The sequence below is a fragment of the Diadema setosum genome, chromosome 14 (genome assembly GCF_964275005.1).
Source record: "Diadema setosum chromosome 14, eeDiaSeto1, whole genome shotgun sequence".
Lineage (NCBI taxonomy): Eukaryota > Metazoa > Echinodermata > Echinoidea > Diadematoida > Diadematidae > Diadema > Diadema setosum.
In genome coordinates, this window is record NC_092698.1 from 36,140,591 (window position 1) to 36,160,815 (window position 20,225).

The 20,225-nt window shown below is 39.6% G+C and overlaps 1 protein-coding gene across 1 annotated transcript; it reads left to right on the forward strand.

The window, feature by feature from the left end:
- The first annotated feature begins 6,669 nt into the window (after window positions 1–6,669).
- Window positions 6,670–15,194, forward strand: LOC140238323 (uncharacterized). The gene is made up of 4 exons (XM_072318257.1): window positions 6,670–9,447; window positions 10,345–10,348; window positions 12,222–12,658; window positions 12,737–15,194. Exons 1-4 carry the CDS (start codon window positions 6,670–6,672, stop codon window positions 14,798–14,800), a joined length of 5,283 nt encoding a protein of 1,760 aa, XP_072174358.1. The 3' UTR covers window positions 14,801–15,194.
- Window positions 15,195–20,225: the final 5,031 nt, after the last annotated feature.

Sequence of the window (20,225 nt, forward strand, 5' to 3'; positions counted from 1 at the left end):
TATGCAGATCTGCATTCGCGTTGCATTAGCTTTTTGAAGTTTTTGTAGCGAGTCCAGTCCTTAGTCTTCTTTGACCTACGAGCCTTATAGGCTCGCCCTTTCCTTCTGGAGAGTGACTTGAGATTTTGGTTTATCCATGGTTGGCTATAACGTGCTGATGATAGTTTGGAGGGGACCATAGTGTTGATGATCCTGTGCAATTCAGTCGATATCTGAATCCAAAGATTATCAATATCTGTTCTGATTGTATTTGCCTCTTAGTAGTTGTCGCAAAAGGTTCTAATTTCTGACTTGATTTTGTCCATGTCAGCCTTCCTACACAAGAAGATGTTACGGCGGATTGGTTTCTGCCTTTTGGCATGGACATCAGATAGTGTTAGAACCATGTCATGGTCGCTTACTCCTGGAATGGGCACACATTTGCTTACAAGAGCAGGCCTGTTTGTGAGAAACACATCTAGAGTCTTATCATTCCTTGTCCTTATCATTGCCCCACGGGTTAGACAAACGTTCTACTTAGTTTAGTAACTTTAAACTTAGTCTTTAGTCAGGCGTGGCAATACAGTGCAATTAACTCACCAAAAGCATGTGACCTCGAAGGCGAAGCCTCATTCGCATAAAGTAGATAACAGCAGATTGTGTACGCAAAAACTGCTGGGGAAGTGTTGCAGGACAACCGCAGTAGACATTCTATCTCGCCTTAGAAGCCATCAAATGATTACGGCAAATTGAAGGAGAAACTATTCTCTAACTGGCAATATTGAGGAGAAACCTGTGAAAATAACTTTGAAACTTAGCTTCCAAAATAAAAAATTTGGTCTCTAATTCGTAACAAGTTTCATTTTTTCACATTTTCTGGTATTGCCCGAAATTAGCGAAAATGAAACTTTGGTATAGAGGCTAGACCCCCCTCACAGTAGTATAGCAAACTATGCATACTGCTGTCTTCTAAATATGTCTTTTCTGTATCATTTGGCGCGCAGCCCCATTATGTCGGGGGAAAAAAATCGAGATCACTGTCACTTGTGACCCACGTAAAATACATAGGCATAGCATACGCAGTCCGATGTATTGGTTTTCGTGCTGCATGAAGCAGTTGAAGCACATTGCAGGATTCGTCTCTCGCCCACTCACCACCGAACCAAAAACCGAACACTGTCGCCGTGCGCTGAACCCGACACCTCTGATTGGCTAAGCGTGCACTGTAGAGTATGCGCAGGAGGATGATCTACATTTAATTGTGCATGTCCAGTATTTTCTCTTAAATTTGGTTGTCTTTTTGCTCTGATTTTCACCTAACTACTAATTGTGCAAACATGAAACTTCACAGGTTGTGAGTCTGGTGTATACAGATGAGCAATATGCTAATCAAATGCATACTCATGCCGGCGCAGACTTGTGTCGGGAAATAATCGTAACCCTTTCCCACGGTTGACTCAAAGAGAAAAATACACATATCTCAACAGATACATCAGTATTTTCACCACAAAATCATATGAAGGATAATATACAATGTATATATATTAGATATACTGTATGTGTGAAGTTTCAAGGGATTTGGTGGTAAAATTAGGGAGTTACGAGGAGGTGAACTTTCTAGATTTTTTTGTCCTTTGCTCTGCACAGTGCTTCGATGACCGTTACGAATTCAAAAGCTTTGGCCTCTTATCGCTGAGTTAATTACACCGTATCGCCGGGCCTGTAGTAACTTTAACACCGACCAGACGCCATGTCGTGCGTAACATAGTGGGCTTCCAGACCTTCTCTTTACTTCTAATTGATGTTTTTCGTCTGAGGGGCCCACATTCTACAAGACTTGTCTTTTTAGTGGGTCCCTCCATTTTTCGAATTATCCACAATGTTTACTTACTTCAAATCACTTGAGTTTTATGATAATGTGTAATTATTGCAAGGTGCTACAATTATTGTATATTCTTTTCATCCTACATAGTTTTACGCACCTGATTTTCTGTTCACAAAAAAGAAGTGATGTTTGTATTATGTTCTTGTCGAAAAATGAAATAAAACATTGAATTGAATTGAACATGTGCATGGTAGGTGCTGGTGTACAGCGTGTAATACACCCGGCCCATACAGGTTGTCGCGACACTAGTGTAGTGTACAGTGCAGCGACAAGGCTTTGTACAGTTAGTAAGTTACTTACAATAGGACCTAGGAATCCTACATCATATTTATGATGACGATTGCCTTTAAAGCTTTATGATGACGATTGATACAGTATGTGATAGGCAATCGTGCATGATTGCTCACTAGTACAGTAGTAGAGTCTATAGGCCGAAGGTAACTGCTACAGTGAAACCCCGTTATAACGAGGTCCGTGGGACCGGCGATATTACCTCGTTATAACCGGTACCTCGTTATAACCGTACGCATCAAAAACAAAGAAAAACATAAGCACGACGTCATAATATACCCAACAATTAAAGTTAAGAACATCCTTTGCGTTGTTATTACACAATTATGGATCATTATTATCGAGAGAATAAAGGAAAATTATTTGTGAATTAAGCGAAAATGTCGGGGTTGAAATAGGTTAATTCTTTATTTTTCTTCTGAAAATCTCTTCGCATAATAGTGCACGTTATGCACCTTGAGAAGTATAGACCTATATTATATTAAAATCACATTGTATAAAATGCGTTGTTTACCGTACATTGGTGTAACTTGCGAGGTATTTTTACGCTGTTGGTGTCAAGCGGGAATGCGATAATTTCATGAATCATTTCGGCTGTATTCTTATACAATGTATGATCGTTGCGCCCGAAAGGATTAAAATGCGTTGTTTATTTTCTTCCGAAAATCTCTTCGCGTTTTGTACATCCGTTCTTGAAAAATAAGCGACAGGATTGAATTTAGAAGGTTGCGATCCTTTTTACGCAGATCTGTTCCTCATACATAGACCATTCTGAAAGAAAGAAAATCTTCATTGTGAAATGCGTTGTTAAAATTGTGATAATGAACAAATCCAGATCTATTCAAATTGTTAAATACGTTTGTTTCTTCTTCTGAACACCGATCAAGTAGCTAAACATGCGTTATTCAACTATTTTTACGCTACTGTCATCCGGCGAGATCGCGACGATTTCAGAGTAAAGAAAATCTTCATTAAAATTGTGATAATGAACACACCCAGATCTATTCAAATTGTTAAATGCGTTTGTTTCTTTTTCTGAACACCGACTAAGTAGCTTAACATGCGTTATTCAACTATTTTTACGCTACTGTCATCCGGCGAGATCGCGATGATTTCAGAGTAACATTCGTATGTCGTTTACCGTAACTTGCGGGGTATTTTTACGTTGTTGGTGCCAAGCGGGAATACGATGATTTCATGAATCATTTCGGCTGTAATCTTATATAATGTATGTTCGTTGCACCCGAAGGGATTAAAGATGCGTTGTTCATTTTCTTCCGAAAATCTCTTCGCGTTTTTTACATCCGTGCTTGAAAAATAAGCGACAGGATTGAATTTAGAAGGTTGTGATCCTTTTTACCCAAATCCGTTACTCGTAGAACATTCTGAAAGAAAGAAAAATCTTCATTGTGAAATGCGTTGTTAAAATTGTGATAATGAACAAATCCAGATCTATTCAAATTCACCGATTAAGTAGCTAAACATGCGTTATTCAACTATTTTTACGCTACTGTCATCCAGCGAGATCGCGATGATTTCAGAGTAACATTCGTGCGTCGTTTACCGTAACTTGCGAGGTTATTTTACGCTGTTGGTGCCCAGCGGGAATGCGATGATTTCGTGAATCAATTCGGCTGTAATCTCATACAATGTATTATCGTTTCGCCCGAAAGGATTAAAGATGCGTTCTTTATCATCTGCCGAAAATCCCTTCGCATTGTATACATCCGTTCTTTAAAAAAATGCGACAGGATTGCGTTATTCAACTATTTTTTACGCTACTGTCACCAGGCGAGATCGCGATTTCATTAATTATTTCGGCTATAATCATACACTCGCATTTGCTAACCAGCAAAAGGACTGGAAGTCGGGACTACAAATGGAAAGGATATAATGTTGAGTTGCACACGCATTCCAATTTCCATATTTGCCACGAGTGTCGCTACATGAAAAGTTTTTGAGTGCGTTATCTTTTTTCCCTTGTTGCGCTGTGGTCTGCAAAACATTACGCACGCGTGTGATCTCGCGTAAAAGAAAATCGAGTGATTATGTTTAATAATTTAGTAGGAACATCGAATGGTATTAATGTGTGTTTGTTTTTTTTTTTGCGTGGTTTAGAAGAAAACATGGAAGGAACCGTTCTCTGCAAAACGGGAAAAAGACATGGATAGCGTGAATTCGATTTTCAGTGTTTCATTTGTCTCGTGTTTGAAAAGCGGCAAGTCAAGAAATGGTACCTCGTTATATCCGATCAAATTTCTTATGTTTTTCTTTATCATGATGCGCCGAAAATGTCCTCGTTATAACCGGAATCTCGTTATAACCGAACTCGTTATAACCGATTCGTTCTGCCATAGGTTTACACGCAAAGGAAAACGGGACCGACGCGATCACCTCGTTATAAACGGTTCCTCGTTATAACCGAACTCGTTATAACGGGGTTTCACTGTACCAGTGTACCACTATCAGCCTGTTGCGAATGCCCAGCCGGAACGCTAAGGCCGAAGCGTTCCCTACCCTAACAAGGGTAGGGCAGTGAAAAGTGGTACTGCAGGGCTGCACACTAACTAACCCATTTTTTTCTTCTGGTCCGACCTGTCTTGTCAGACGAGCAGTAAGTACCCAGTTTTTCCATTGTGTACTGGTCCATTCCTGAAAAAGTTACTCGTCCGACAGTGAATTTTACTGGTCTTGGACCATCGGACCGTTGCCAGTGTGCAGTGTTGGATACTGTAAAAGTTGATTTTTTTGCACAAGTAATTTCTCACGCATGGCTGGTAGGCTGGGTAAGATGAATCTTGAATGTTTTTAATTCCAGTCAAGACATTCATTGATTATGACATGATTATCAGATTAGATGTGATGGGGGGGGGGGGGGGAGGCTATATAAGGAAGTCTTTTCTTTTAAGTGATTGTACGTCAGATAGTTCCAAGCCAGTCATTTTTTTCCTGCAATTTTAATCAGAATGTTTCTAGTATGACTATCTTTTTTAACAGTACAATCAAATTTAGATTATAATGTACATTGTATTTGTTATCACTCAATATCAGGCAGTATTCTGTTTCATAGCATTATAAAATTTGCTACTCCATTTCACAGAAATGATTGATATTTAAGTGCTGCTTCCACTAGTCTTTTTCCATACTCATATGTACATGTAGTTCAAGTTAGAAAATGTAAAATGTAGATGTCAGTTTTACTGGTCAATCATACATGTGCCTTCTTCCATTTCCATGTGGAATAAACTGCTCCTGCTTGAATCATATTAAAGCCAGACAATACTTACCTTTAAATCACATTAGCAGTTTTCCAGTTTACATGATTGGTATGCTGCATAAAAATATGCTAAGAGACGTGATGATAGCACTTGTATATATTGAAACATTCAAATAGACAATGCGTGCTACATATTGTCAATTCTTTTGTCATAGTTATGATGTACTGCTGTTCAAACTTGCCCATCCAACAGGCAGCTTAATATGTGTCACTGCTATTTTTTAAATCTTTTTATTTTATTTTTTTACATTCACCCAAGTTTCATACATTTTTGCAGTACTGTTCTGGTCTGAATTTCAAGTGTGATCACATTTAGGCAGTAGGCTGATGAGTTCCTGTTAAATTTCGCAGTCATGCCAGTGGGAAACAGTTTAAGTAATATTCAGGTCCTATGTGTACTTGTGGTTGGCAAAGGTAATTTGTCAGGTTATATAATGTTGAGCCTAGAAAAGCATTTGTGTGCTTTCTGCCATGAGCAAAGAACAGTCATCATTTAGTTCAACATTCCCTTTCAGGTAAACTGTATTCTGTTCAGGTAATGAAATCATCTCTTCTGATTTCGGCTGCCCTGTGATATACAATGTACCATGTATATTGTAAAGAGTTTGGTAGTTTTGAGAAAGTACTGTATAAACTGTTATTTTTGTGAGGGTTTAATTTTCATGAATCACACATGGGCCGTGAATTTATCAACACATGAAAATGTCACTGTGCACTATGGTAATAGTGCGCTTATGAAGATCTCTGCATAGTTTGCAAAAACAACATCTCACAAAAATATCTGTGATCCCCTCATTGGCTGAAATATCTGTACACGAAAATAACAGTGTATACAGTAGTAACTATAGCACCCCTGTGTTCGGCATAAGTGTATATGAAATTTTTGTCTCCCTGGCAGTTCTGATGCATCTGACAGATGTAGTGATGTATACTTTGTCCGATCAGGGAGCCCAAATTTTATATGTGTTGATATTCATGATCACTATTTCTGACATATCCATTATTGAATTTGTCTCATAACATCCACTAACATGAACGTCATTGTGTAGAATACATTTAAATGCCATTAGAAAAGAAAGAAATAACAGTTAAATGAACAACATTTCTCTTTTGTACTAGATATCAGTGTCTTTTGCAGTGACATATGAGTACAGTGCATACAAGCGATATTTACTTTTTTTTTTGTACTCTTGCAGTCACTGCAGCCTGTCAAGATCTGCATCCATGTCCACCAGCCATGGACTCACCAACTCCTTCCCGGAGATCACAGAGGACTAATCGTAGGCTTCCTGCGAGGTTCCTTGATGACTCCATAGAAGTCTCCACATCTTCTCCAAGGAAGCCCCAGCCATTATCTCTGGTTACAGTAACTCCAGGTAAAGCATCAGCTTGCAAATCACAAGGCCCCCTCCAGTCTTGCCAAATAGTCAGTAGGTCGGCTGCTAAAGTGATTAAGTCTGCCCGCAAAGTACAAAGCAAGACTGATATTGCGGCATGGCGTTGCTCACCTGTAGACAAGGACAAGCAAGCAGCACCAGGAAAATCACCACAATCCCTGGAGTGCAATACATGTGGACATGCCTTCACTAGAGCAGGCAGCCTCAGAAGGCACCTGCTGTCTGCTTCCTGCAAAGCGAAATCAGGGGAGAGTGACCTGGAAGAAGAAAGTAAAGAACATGCAGGAGATGACAGAATGTGGACACCTAATAAGAAGCCAAGAAAAGTATGTAAGATATGTGGCAAAAGTTTTGTTGACAAGTACACCTTAAATGTACATAAGCGATTGCACACTGGAGAGCGTCCATATCAATGTACCCTATGTGAAAAGAACTTTACACAGAGGAGTGCTCTGCAGTTTCACCTTGACACACATGCTGGAGAGAAGCATGAGTGTCCAATATGTGGATACAAGTTCACTCAGGCCAGGAGCCTCAAGCGGCATATGCTCTTCCACACTGGGGACAAAGTGATGAAGCGAAAAATGGTGAACAGAAACTACAAGAAGATCCGTGTCCTCGCAGCTGATGGGGACAAAGAAAATGGCAGTGGTGATGGGCAGCGTGATGGGAAAGAAAGGGTCTATGTTGAGGTGTATGAGTGTCACTACTGTAAAAAGCAATTCAAGCGAGTCTCTGAGCTGACTGTTCATGTGCGCATCCACACTAATGAGCGTCCGTTCCAGTGTGACATATGTGAGAAGAGCTTTAAGCAGCTCAGCCACCTTCACGGGCACAAGGCCACTCATTTTGAGTCGCAGACTTTTGTGTGTGAAGATTGCGGGAAGCAGTTCACAATGGCCAAAAGCCTTCGCAGACACCAGGCACTGAAGATTTGTTCCAGCGAGAATTCAGAAGCTGCAGGATTTAGAAAGAGAGGGCGGCCGAGGAATCCTGAGAAGAAAGAGCAAGTGGGTAACAGTGAAAATTTCATAGAAAGGAGTGATTTTCTTGGACTCAGTGAAACTATGGATGAGGGTGGTGAGCGACAAGCATTAAGAAAACTGGAACACGATGGTAATCAAAGGGAAGCAGATACTGGATCTGGTGAAGTCAATGCTTGTGTTCATTGTGGAAAAACATTTGTAGAGAAAAGTGATCTCATGCAGCATATTTGCAAGCACTCAGAAAATCCTTCTTTCAGTTGTAGCAAATGTGGTAAGAAATTTAGACTAGCAAGTTATTTGAAAGAACACATGAAGACTCACTCAACAGAAAAGCCTTATGCCTGTGACAACTGCAACAAGAAATTCAAAACTCAAAGATGCTTGCAGAACCATGCAGGGAGAAATTCCTGTACAGGGGTAAGACCTTATGTGTGTCAAACATGTGGAAAGACATTTATGTATCAGCGATTTTTGACAACCCACAGGTGTCTCAACACACCAGTGAAAATGTTTTCATGCGGAGATTGTGGTAAGATGTACGAGCGCAAGGATCGTTTGATAGAGCATTTGCGTGTACACACAGGGGAGAGACCTTTTGCATGTGAGTTGTGTGGTAAAACCTTTGCCAAGATAGCAAATTACAGGTTACATCAGCGTGTTCACACTGGAGAAAAGAAATACAAGTGCAAATACTGTGGTAAAAAATTTGCTCACAACAGTACACTCAAATATCATGAAGGTACCCATTCAGAAAGAAAGACATTGCAGTGTGATGAATGTGAAAAGCAGTTTGTTCGTTCAAAGGCATTACTAACCCACAAGCAGACTGTGCATGGTGCTGAAGGAGCTGCTAGCAAGACATCATACTTGTGTGCCAACTGTGGCAAGGTTTATCACCACCTGAAGAGGCTTATGAGGCACTTTTGTGAAGTTAATGGTGTAAAACGCTTCCCATGCAATTTATGTGACAAGCAGTTTGATAGAGCCAAGCAGCTTGAAATTCACATGAGAGTTCACACTGGTGAAAAACCCTATGAGTGTGACAAATGTGGCAAGAGTTTCTCGCAGTCTGGTGGCTTAAAAGATCACATGCTTTCCCACACACGGGAAAAGAGATTCAAGTGTGACCTCTGTGACGTCAAGTTCCTACGCATGAAGAGTCTTCGAAAGCACAAACTCATCATCCATCATGGTATTGAGCCTCACATATGTGGGCAGTGTGGTGCAACCTTCAAGTACTACAAAGCCCTCAAAAAGCATGAGCTGGTCCACGGCACCGTTGACCCTGAACAGAAGGTCCTGACAGACATTCTTGAGGACATCGAGCAAGCAATAAACGAAGCCTCCGAGGAAGCAGAAACGGGTGACTCTGCCGTAACAGAAGCTGTGAATGGCATAGCCCCTCAGGATCAGGTGGCAGAGGTGGTGATTCATGAGGACCCCGGCATGGAAGTCATCATTGGACACGACGAAGAGGGCAACATTCTCCATGTCATCCAGAACCCTCGCCAGGAGGAACTTGATCAGAGTGTACAAGAGATCCACATCCAAAGGCAGATTGAGGAACAGGGTGATGATGAAATGGTCGTGGCTGTTGTTGCAGCGGTGGATCATCATGAAGAAGTTGTATCTGCTTCATGATTTTGAGCCCCCCCCCCCCCCCCAAAGACATTTTTATTATTTAGGTACAGTGGTTTCCAGTTATAAAGAAGTCCTTGGGACCAGCAGTTCTCGTTCGTTAAATCAAAATTTCGTTATAACTGAATAAATAAACAATAAGAATACATAGAGGGGATAATGTTGCGGCCTGATTTTTTACTATATTTCGTTGTAACTGTGCTCATTATAACAGGAGTGCACTGTACGCCAGTGCCTAATGTGTACACATTTTTGCTATCAATAAGCAGTGGTATATATATCAGGAAGTATAATGTAGGAAGATCTCCTTTTGACTTTCCTTTTCAAAGTACTCTGTAGCTGGGAACTTGTAAATTTTGAACTTTTGCCAAAGTCACAAATGTCACTGTTATACAGTGCCTGCCTTCAAGCAACACAGTGCCTACTATAACGAACACAGCTATAACAAAATTTTAGATACAACTAAGTAAAATTCAAGTCCCAAAATGATCATCTATACAGTACATTCTATCATACTTTATTTGCTTGACTATAATGAAATTTTGATATACTGAGAGAAAACTGCCATTCCCGACAACTTTGTTATGATGGCACTTGCCTGTAGTGTGAGCATGTCATACTTCAGATCATGAAAAAAAAAAGGCAAATTTTCTGGAAGGTTTTCTGTTACTGGAAACTGCTGTTGAGATGTTCATGCACCATAACAACTTTGCATATATCAATGCATGATATTCAGTTACAAAGAGACTTTCATATGCACTGAGAGTCTACACAGCTTATTAACCCGTTCATTATGGGAACCTGGTACAAGTATACCAGGTTCCCAAAATATTGACAAGAGTGTCTGTATTCATAGCCTAAATTTATGTTTATTTGTGTTATGCTGACCAGAAAAGTGACTTTGATCGAAAGATAAGAGTTTCTTCTTTCATTTTATTCTTTTTTGTATCATACCATGTGTATTTTTGTCTAATTTACCTTTTTCCGACATAGTGGTGCACTTGTTTTGCTCTAAAACTCGTGTGAAGTTGTACATAGCTATCAAGGCTGAGCTCACTAGTTTGCTAAAACCTCATTTGGATGCCCTTATAGGTTATAACAAAAGAATTTGCAAGCCCATCAGCGCATACTCTGTGCATACCTAATGTCTGCTGGATATTTTGCTTTGTTTGATGGCACATGCATTTCACCATGGAAAGGGGCTGCATACCACTTGACTGCCTTCACACAGGGGGATTCTCTGTCAACGGGCATACAGAATCTCGTTTGTGGGCAGTAATGGCTGTCTGAGACTTGCGGGTGGAACGGGTTAACTAAAGTCATTCATTTTTTCTTTTGAATCAGAAGCATTTTTTAGAAGCCAAAAAGGAAAAGAAAAAAGAAATCTGAATCAGAGAGAGTGTGTAAAGCTTGAAATGATGATTAACACTCTGGTACTTGCAGATAATTACCTTTCGATTTAAGATTTCAGTCTGGCTTTTACAAGTTGACAACAGTTTACGTGATTGTAAGGTACTGATCGACCTGAAATTCATTGATGAGTGAAATTGTGTGGAAGGTTTACTGAAAACTTATGCACACTATCCTAGTGTCTGCAGTTTTGATACAAATTCCAAGGCCAGCTGAAGGAGCTTGATACATACACTGGTATTCAAATATTTTGTGCATCAATACTCCAATGTGTAGCTACAGTCCATGATCTAAAAACAAATTTTGGTATGTCTCTGACATGATCAGATGTACTACAGTTGTAATGGCATTCATCATTCCATGTGTAAGAAGGAAATATGTTGTTAAAGCATTAACTTTAAACTTTTTGATGTTTGTAGGTATCACTATCCTTTGGTTGATTTGTTTAGTACTAATTTACGACCATGGCGCACCTAACTTGGTTCTGCATATCAATAAGTGCAACATCATTTGTGATTGTAATTTATCCAATGAAATTACATCAAACAAAGAGAATTATCTCTTTGGTGATTATGATACATTGCAGTTTTAAAGATGTGTACTTCTTCCCATGTGGAAAGCGTACATTCATGCATTGTAAGTTTAATAACACATCCTGCTAATGTAGTTTTTACTTTGTTTCTTTGCGTAAGATACAGTAACGTACAGTGTATGTTCACTCACAGGTTGATTATGTTTGGGTGAGGTATGTTACATGTACATTGTGGCTTGATGCATTTTGCGAGTGTGCAAACAACACTCGGCACAGTTCAGAAGTCTTTACGAAATGGATGACAATGTCATATTCCTACATAATTTGAGGGACAATCAATCTTAACTTGGGATGTGACAATAAATGATAGGGTTTTGCATGTTTGTTTTATATTTGAAATCAAAAAGAAAATTTGAAATTAGTAGCAGCACTGCATCTTTTAATCTTTACAAATCAATTGGGTGCATATATGATGTCTACATACATTTGTATATAATATCCCTCTCCTGTGCAACTGAACTCACAAAACTTTGTTGGAGGGCCTTGTATTCATACATCAAAACCTCTGAGGAATGAAGTGATTCAATGTAAGAAAAGAAACAACAAAATGCCAGTATGATTCATTGTGACGTCATGGCAAATATAACGGGTATGTCCTGACGGAATACAAGCCATATCATGAGAAAAACTGTTCACATACACAGCAGTCACATGGTATTTGCACTGTCTGCTTCCTTTCTGTCCAGCGCCACGCACATGGAGGTCAGCATGAACATCTCCAAGTGATTAGGACACGTTAGAGGACTTGTGAGCTGAATACATGTAGGGATAGACCTCAAAATGGAGGGTAACGGCAACGCCAGCCTGAAGCAGCCTCCACGCAGGATGAATCGTAGGAGAGTACGGGTTGTGCCTGGTGATGCGGATACCATGCTGGAGTGTGAGAAATGTGGCAAGAAATTTGTGACTCGTGGAGGGCTCAGTGTGCACGTATGCAGTGGGAGAAACAGTTTAATGAAACAGGTCCAAGGAGATGGAGATGGTCAGAGAACTTGTAGGGAAGCAGGTGCAGATGTAAGTGATGGAACTGGCAGTGATGACTGTGATCTTGATTACCAAGAGCCGAATGCAACGCAGAAGGGTCAGGTGAAAAAAGCAGGAAGATCGAGGGAGAAAGCAAGGTGTGATATTTGTCAGGAAACTTTTGTAAACCACCAGGTTTTGCTGGTACATCAACGGAGGCACACAGGAGAACGACCGTACGTGTGCACTTTGTGTGAGCGCAGATTCACTCAACACAGTGCTCTCGTTGGGCATATGAACACCCATGCTAATGAGCAGCATGAATGCAAGGAATGTGGAAAGACATTCACTCAGCTGAGGAGCTTAAAGCGACATGCAAAATTTCATACAGGTGAGAAGGAGATGAAGAAAGGCACGTTAATACAGTTTCGTGAGCGCCGTGTTAAAGTTCCTATAGATGCTTCTGGTAAAGATGAGACACTAGAACCTTTAATTTCGAGAGCTGTTCCATACCAAGATATGTATCAATGTGAGTTTTGTGACAAACGCTTCAAGACAGGAAGTCAGTACGTGGTACACAGACGAATTCACACTGATGAACGCCCTTTTGAGTGCAAAACATGTGGCCGTAGATTCCGTCAGAGAATCACATTACTAGATCATGAAACGACCCATCGCAATGACAAACCCCACGAGTGTGAAAGATGTGGGTCCAAGTTTAAGCAGGCACGCATTCTTCGTAAGCACAAAAATTCTAAAATCTGCGATAAGCGCACCAGAATCAAAGAGCAAAATCATGAATTTTCCCAAAAGGATGTTGAATCCAAGTCTAATGTCAAGCTCCTCTCTAAAACAGAAGTTGAAGAGGTAACACAATGTGAGGAAGATGAAGTTCATGTTTCACCTGGGGAAGACAAATCAGCTACAGTGTCAGAATCAGCTAAACCTGAGGTTGAAAGTCAACCAGAAACACGTAAAAAAGCAGACAGTGAATGTCATGATACTTTCATATGTGAGCAGTGTGGCAAAATTTTCCACAAAAAGAAAAATCTTTACCAGCACATCAAAACACATACAAACAAGAAACCATACACCTGCAGTCAATGCGACAAGGGTTTCAGATTAAAGTCAACACTGCGTGAACACATGGAAACACACACAGTGGGCAGGCCGCATGCGTGCCAGAATTGTCAGAAGCAGTTCAAAACCAAACGCTGCCTTCAGAACCACATTGGGCGGAACATTTGCACTCAGATCCGACCCTACACCTGTGAGGTTTGCCACAAGTCATTCATGTATGCCAGGTACCTGGAAAGACATCGATGTTTGCAATCGGCACCAAAAGAATTCAAATGCACACACTGTGAGAGGATATTTACGCGGCGTCACTTACTGGTTGAACACATTCGCACACACACCGGAGAGAAGCCTCTGCAGTGCAGCGATTGCAACAAAACATTCGCCAAGAAAGACCTTCTCAGGCGCCATCGTCTCGTCCACAGTGCCGACAAGAAGTTTAAGTGTAAGTTATGTGGTAAGAAGTTTCCTCTGAGGGCTTCTCTTCGAACGCACATGGTGGTCCATACAAGTGAAAGGAACTTTGTGTGCAGAATATGCAACAAGGCATTCAAACAGGCAAGTTCACTTCGAACCCACAGCAAGAAGCACAATCCCGACAAACAGTCAGAGTCAAAGCCAGCAGCATTTCTCTGCGCTCATTGTGGCAAGATGTTCCGGCACTTCCGACGGATGCTGAAGCACTACTGCGTTGCACATGGTGGGAAGCGCATCAAGTGTCGGGTGTGCCAGAAGATGTTTGACAAGAAGCAGCAGCTGGAGGTCCACATGCGCATCCACACAGGGGACCGCCCCTACCAGTGTGGGGAGTGTGGGAAGCGCTTCACCCAGTCTGGCAGTCTCAAAAACCACCTTGTCAGCCATACGGGTGAAAAGTTACACAAGTGTGACATCTGTGACGCCAGGTTCTCCCGCATGACCAGTGTGCGTAGGCACAAACTCATCATACATGCCGGTGTGGAGCCTTTCATGTGCAATGTGTGTGGCTTGACCTTCAAGTATCAGAAAGCATTGAAGAAGCACACTTGCCTGGCAGAGCATGAAATAAAGGAAGCTGTCCTTGTAGAGCCTGGTGTGGTAAAGATTCAAGACATGGCCAATGTGCCAGAGGTAGATGTGTGCGAGTCTGACTTGGAGCAGCAGGAACTGGACAAGATTCTGGGCAATATCAAGAGGGCTATGACGGGGGCAGGCATTGAGATCAAAGACAACGTCCAGTATCAGATTGTTGTCGGTGACAATTCTGGGGAACTAGTCGTCAGTATGGGTGGGGATACTTCACAGTCACAGGACCAGATTTCCTAATTAGATACACACTAAAACTTCATTATGATTCAACTCAACCAGTGTGTGTGATGTGAAGCATCTGCTCATCTCACAGACTTCTTTTCCTTATTGATACCTACATTTATTTTCCCCACACCAAAGCCTCTCTCACCATTAGATAGCAACTGCTAAGGGAAATGTGTGTAAAGATTATAAGAAAAAGCAGCATGCTTTCTCTCACCTAAAATATTTAATAACAGTTCTTCCACAATTATTTTGCTGCAGTTTGGAATTTGTCAGAGCTAAAAGACTTCTGAATTTGTTACTGGAGTGCTTGTTGATGCTAAAGTTTAGTTGAGTTTTTTTTTATTTTTTTTTATTTATAACAGTAGTGTGTTATTGCATGTACAATTGTATTACTTGTACAGTTGTACTTACACTAAGTGCTATCAAAAGTTTGGTAATATTTGGCATGTATTGCTCTTAATCTTGATACTGTGACTTCTCTTCTATTGCTCTTTTGATCTGCTGATGTACATTTGTACATGGTGCTATTCTGTATTTCAAGTGAATCAGTTCCCATGGAGGTCATTTGATAAGCTTTACACAGTATTGCTGAATATACAGTCAACCTCGCGTAAGTCAACATAATCAGGACTGAGCAAAACATGTCGACTTACGCAAATGTCGACTTACGCGTAAGTCGACTTTTTGTCGACTTATAAATGAAAACTAATTTCCCCTGTAAAGAGTAAGATTTGGATCACGATGCGGATGTTTACCCAAATATTACTCCTTTTGCCGCCAAAACATGCCCACTGACATCAGCAACAAAAATGTTTTAGTTCATGCATAAATTTCGCGCGAGTTAGTAACGACAACGCATAATTCCCAAATCTCTAGAGAGGTTTTGAAACAGCGGGATCGGAAACCTAAGCCCGTTTTTAGACACTTTACATTTTTAACTTGATTTGAAATATCACACGCAAATTCCCCAAAATTGCATTAAACTTTGAGATTTAAATTCAAGTGCGTTGCTGCGAAGATATGCGTGTGATTTCGCATGCTTCTGTCGAGATAATTTTTCAGTGCCGACTGAGTTGAAATATGTGTGATTTTCCTTTCTTAAGTCGCCATATTTGTTTTGCTTAAATTTCTATCGCCATACTCTGAAAATGAATTGCTCTCGTGCTCCGATACACAACATTACCGCGCTGTACGGCGCGGGCCTGTCCGAAATAAAAAGAAGAAGAAAAGTTTATTCATCCAAAAATGACATCTTTCGGACTACTAACCTTCGTAAAAACAAACCTCTTTCCATTGTCGGACTACTAGTAACTTTGGACTGAGATTTAAACCTTTGGCATAGCGAACTTTAACAATAATTTGTTATCATTTTTTTCATTGACATTTCGTGCAGCAGCATGCGTTTCGGTAGTTTGAAATGTGTAAATGTTGCAATGTCTTTCCCCTGCAAGTGCAGACTAAGTTCGATCACGGCGAAAGTTCCGTTACGAGATGAAAAATAACGCACTTCCGTAAATTTTTATGCGTTTAAATGCAGTTTCTAGTTTCGCGACAAAAACCGCAAGTCTTTTCTGCAACGCTCTTGCATTTTAAATACAGCGTTGCTTCTGAGTTGATGGACTTGCATTTGATTTTTAGAGTTGCGTTTAAACGCAATGGAGTTTAAATTTCATACAATTTTCTAGTTTCGTATGATTATCAAACGCAAGTCTTTCCAGCGTTCCGTGTGATTTGATGGACTTCCATTTGATTTTCAGAGTTGCGTTTAATTTTTAATTTTGCTTATGAAATAAAAAATAATGCAAGTCTTTTCAACAATATCACACTTCGGTAGATGTTTAGAGATACGCTTAAACGCAGTTTCTTATAGTTTCGTACAAAAACCGCAAGTCTCCGCTGCAACGCTCTCGCGTTTAAATACAGCGTTACGTGTGATTTGATGGACTTGCATTTGATTTTTAGAGTTGCGTTTACACGCAATTGAGTTTAAAAAAAGTTCCCTAGAATTTTCTAGTTTCGTATAATTATCAAACGCAAGACTTTTCAGCGTTTAACCGTGTGATTTGATGGACTTGCATTTGATTTTCAGAGTTGCATTTAATTTTTAATTTTGCTAACGAATTAAAGAAATAATGCAAGTCTTTTCAACAATAACACACTTCCGTAGATGTTTAGAGATGCGTTTAAACGCAGTTTCTTATACAGTAGGTAGTTTCGTACAAAAACCGCAAGTGTTCTCTGCAACGCTCTTGCGTTTAAATACATCGTTACGTGTGATTTGATGGACTTGCATTTGATTTTTAGAGTTGCGTTTCAACGCAATTGAGTTTTTAAAAAAAAGATCCCTACAATTTTCTAGTTTCGTATAATTATCAAACGCAAGTCTTTTCAGCGTTCCGTGTGATTTGATGGACTTGCATTTGATTTTCAGAGTTGCGTTTAATTTCTAATTTTGCTTACGAAATAAAAAAAGTAATGCAAGTCTTTTCAACAATAACGCACTTCCGTAGATGTATACAGAGATGCTCTTAAACGCAGTTTCTAGTTTCGTACGAAAACTGCAAGTCTTCTCTGCAACGCTCTTGCGTTTAAATACATCGTTGCGTGTGATTTTATGGACTTGCATTATGATTTTTGGAGTTGCGTTTAAACGCAATTGAGTTTCAGGTTCATACAATTATTTTCTAGTTTTTAATGATTATCCAACGCAAGTCTTTTCAGCAACGCACTTGCGTTTAAATGCAAAAGTTGCGTGTGATTTGACACACCTGCATTTGATTTTTTGAGTTGCACTATTAGTTGCATTTTAATGAATTTTCTAGAAAGGGCCCAGGTTTCTAATATCACTTCGGAACACCTATTTCATGTTCGGATAATGAATACCTACTGGGACATATTGGTGTACAAAATTTGTGCGTTTTGAGAATAACGAGAGGGAGAAAAGGGGTAAAGTGAACTGCCTTGGGTACTACATGTAATACTGCAGTGTAAATGAGTGTATGCCCTTTCTATATTCTGGCATACAAGACAAATGACGCATGGCGCGAACGCTACCGTGCCATACACTAGCGAATTACCGAGTAGAAATGCAGCGAATCGGAGCGGGAAAACATTTTTTTTTTTTTTTTCAGAGAATGGCGATAAGATTTTGAGCGAAAAATTATGTCAACTAAGACGAGGGAATTAACACGTATTTCAGTTCAGTTGGCACTGAAAAATCAGGTCGACTTACGCGAGTTGTCGACTTATAAATGTCGACTAAGACGAGGAAATTTTCAAGGATTAACAAAGGCAAAAATCGGGACTTTTTTATTGTGTCGACTTAAGCGAGTTGTCGACTTATGCGATGTCTACTGTATTTTGACTGAATAATTACTTTCTGCATTACTTCATTACAATCATTACCAGTATAACAATGTCTCATGGTCCTCATATTTTGAGGACATAGCAATGTCGTCAGAAGTACACTTTATGTACAATTAGGTCTGTGCTAACCTGGAGACGTTTTAATCCCTGTACTTGTGCATAACATTGTTTTTCAGTGTGTAGTATACAGTGTACAATGTACTCTTTTTCCCATGTTTTGTCTTTCCGTATCATTCAGTTGTGAAAGTACTGCCACCGTGTACTGTATACACCATATACAGTGTATTTAGCAATGCTATTTTTTTTTTTTTTTTTTTTTGAATCAGGACTTCCCAACAATTTCGCGAGTGGTTAAATTTGTGATCGTGGAGTACAGCAATAGACAGAGAAATGTATGTGTATGTTGTAACACATTCATGTCAGGATTAGAGTAGATATTAATATAAAATTTGAAAATAGTAACCTACTCACAAAATTTTTGAAAATCAAGACTCTGTGAATACAGAACTTGTGTGAGCAAATTAAGGTACATGATGATAGTGAGATCATTAGGGCTATAAGATGGCTCAGCCAGTAGTACCAGTGCCGTGTGATCAGATAAGATTTGGGTTCAAGTCCCATCTAGTCAATGTTGTTTGTTATCCTGCTGTCCCCTCTTGTCAGAGGCGGAAACACTTTCTCCCTCAAATAGGACATTGAAGGGAAGTCGTGTGTGTGTGAAGGAGTCATGACTCACACATGTAAAAGATCCCACTCATAAAGAGCAGTATGCTAGCCTGGTTAAGTGTTTTGCCCCACGTACCCACATCACAAAACTGGCGAATTATGCAGAACTCTCACCCAAGGTTCACCCAAGGTTAACTCAAGGGATGGTATTCTGAACTTCTTCGTAGGAAGAGATTTTTCTTCCCAAGTCAAGAATCCATTATTTCACAAGTGGTATTCTGAAATACTAGCAATAGTCAATGAATGATATAAACTTTGTGTCATACAAAGAAGAAGACAAGTTCATTGAAATATAAATACATTGTATGATTGATTGTGTGGATGAGTACACAAAGTCTTGTACAATTATGACTTATTTGTTTCCCAGCCTAATATCTGTAATTTTATTGTCAGATATACTGTAAAGTGTTTTTATGAAGTATCCCTCTCTTCTGTTTTTTTATCAGCATGAGAGAAAAATGAAACTTTTCAAAATTGTCCCTTGGTAGGCTGACATACAGTGTATTTCATTTGGACACATTGTCATACTAAAGCACACACATAGAGGAGTTTGAGTTTCTGTTGTCAGACTTGATAATTCTCTTGGTATTCAATCGGAATGAAGGAATGAAAATAATTGTAAGAGAAGAATAAGATTTGATGAATATCAATTTCGAGCTTATTTTGGGGCAGTGATCAGTGTACAATTTGTACAGGCTGTATGTGCATGTCACTGCCTGCGTAGTTTCCTCCCCATTTCTCTGTGATTGCTCAAACAATCAAGTCTCTTCATGTAATATGTATGTTTATTGACTACGCATGGTAGGTAGTCTTGCATTTAACCAATTACGAAAGATTAGAAGGTGATCGTGGTATACTAATGTACCATTTATTGTTTCTAAAGGGCATTACATTGTACTACATGTATTAATTTTTGGAGGCAACATAAATTGTACATGTACGATGTATTATCTTTCCAACTCTTTCCATCTCTTTGGACCTGTTCATGCACATATTTCAGTGTGCATATGCAAGTGTAACTCGTGAAAGTGGGTGTTTATAAATTGTCTTGAGTGCATACATGCATCATTTATGATGTAAGAAGAACAAATCTGTATATTACATATGTCATTGCATGTATCACGACTGTGATACATTTACAGCCAATGTGATACATTTATGGTGTACAAAGTGAATGTAAATTGGTATGTGAAAGAGTTAATGACACATGTTTGTCAATGCTTGCACTGTTAAATTGTTATTTGCATTACAAAGTACATGGTAAGTGATTGGAAAATAAGTTATTTTTGTTGATATGTTAAACACTTATCAAATGCAAATTATTCTGAAGAAACCATAATGCATG

Bases quoted from the DNA above. Each gene is read 5' to 3' on its own strand.
- LOC140238323 (XM_072318257.1), top strand. From the start codon at position 6,670: ATGGACTCACCAACTCCTTCCCGGAGATCACAGAGGACTAATCGTAGG. The intron at 12,659-12,736 runs GTGTGCACTTTG...GCTAATGAGCAG, and splicing joins ACACAGGAGAACGACCGTAC to CATGAATGCAAGGAATGTGG.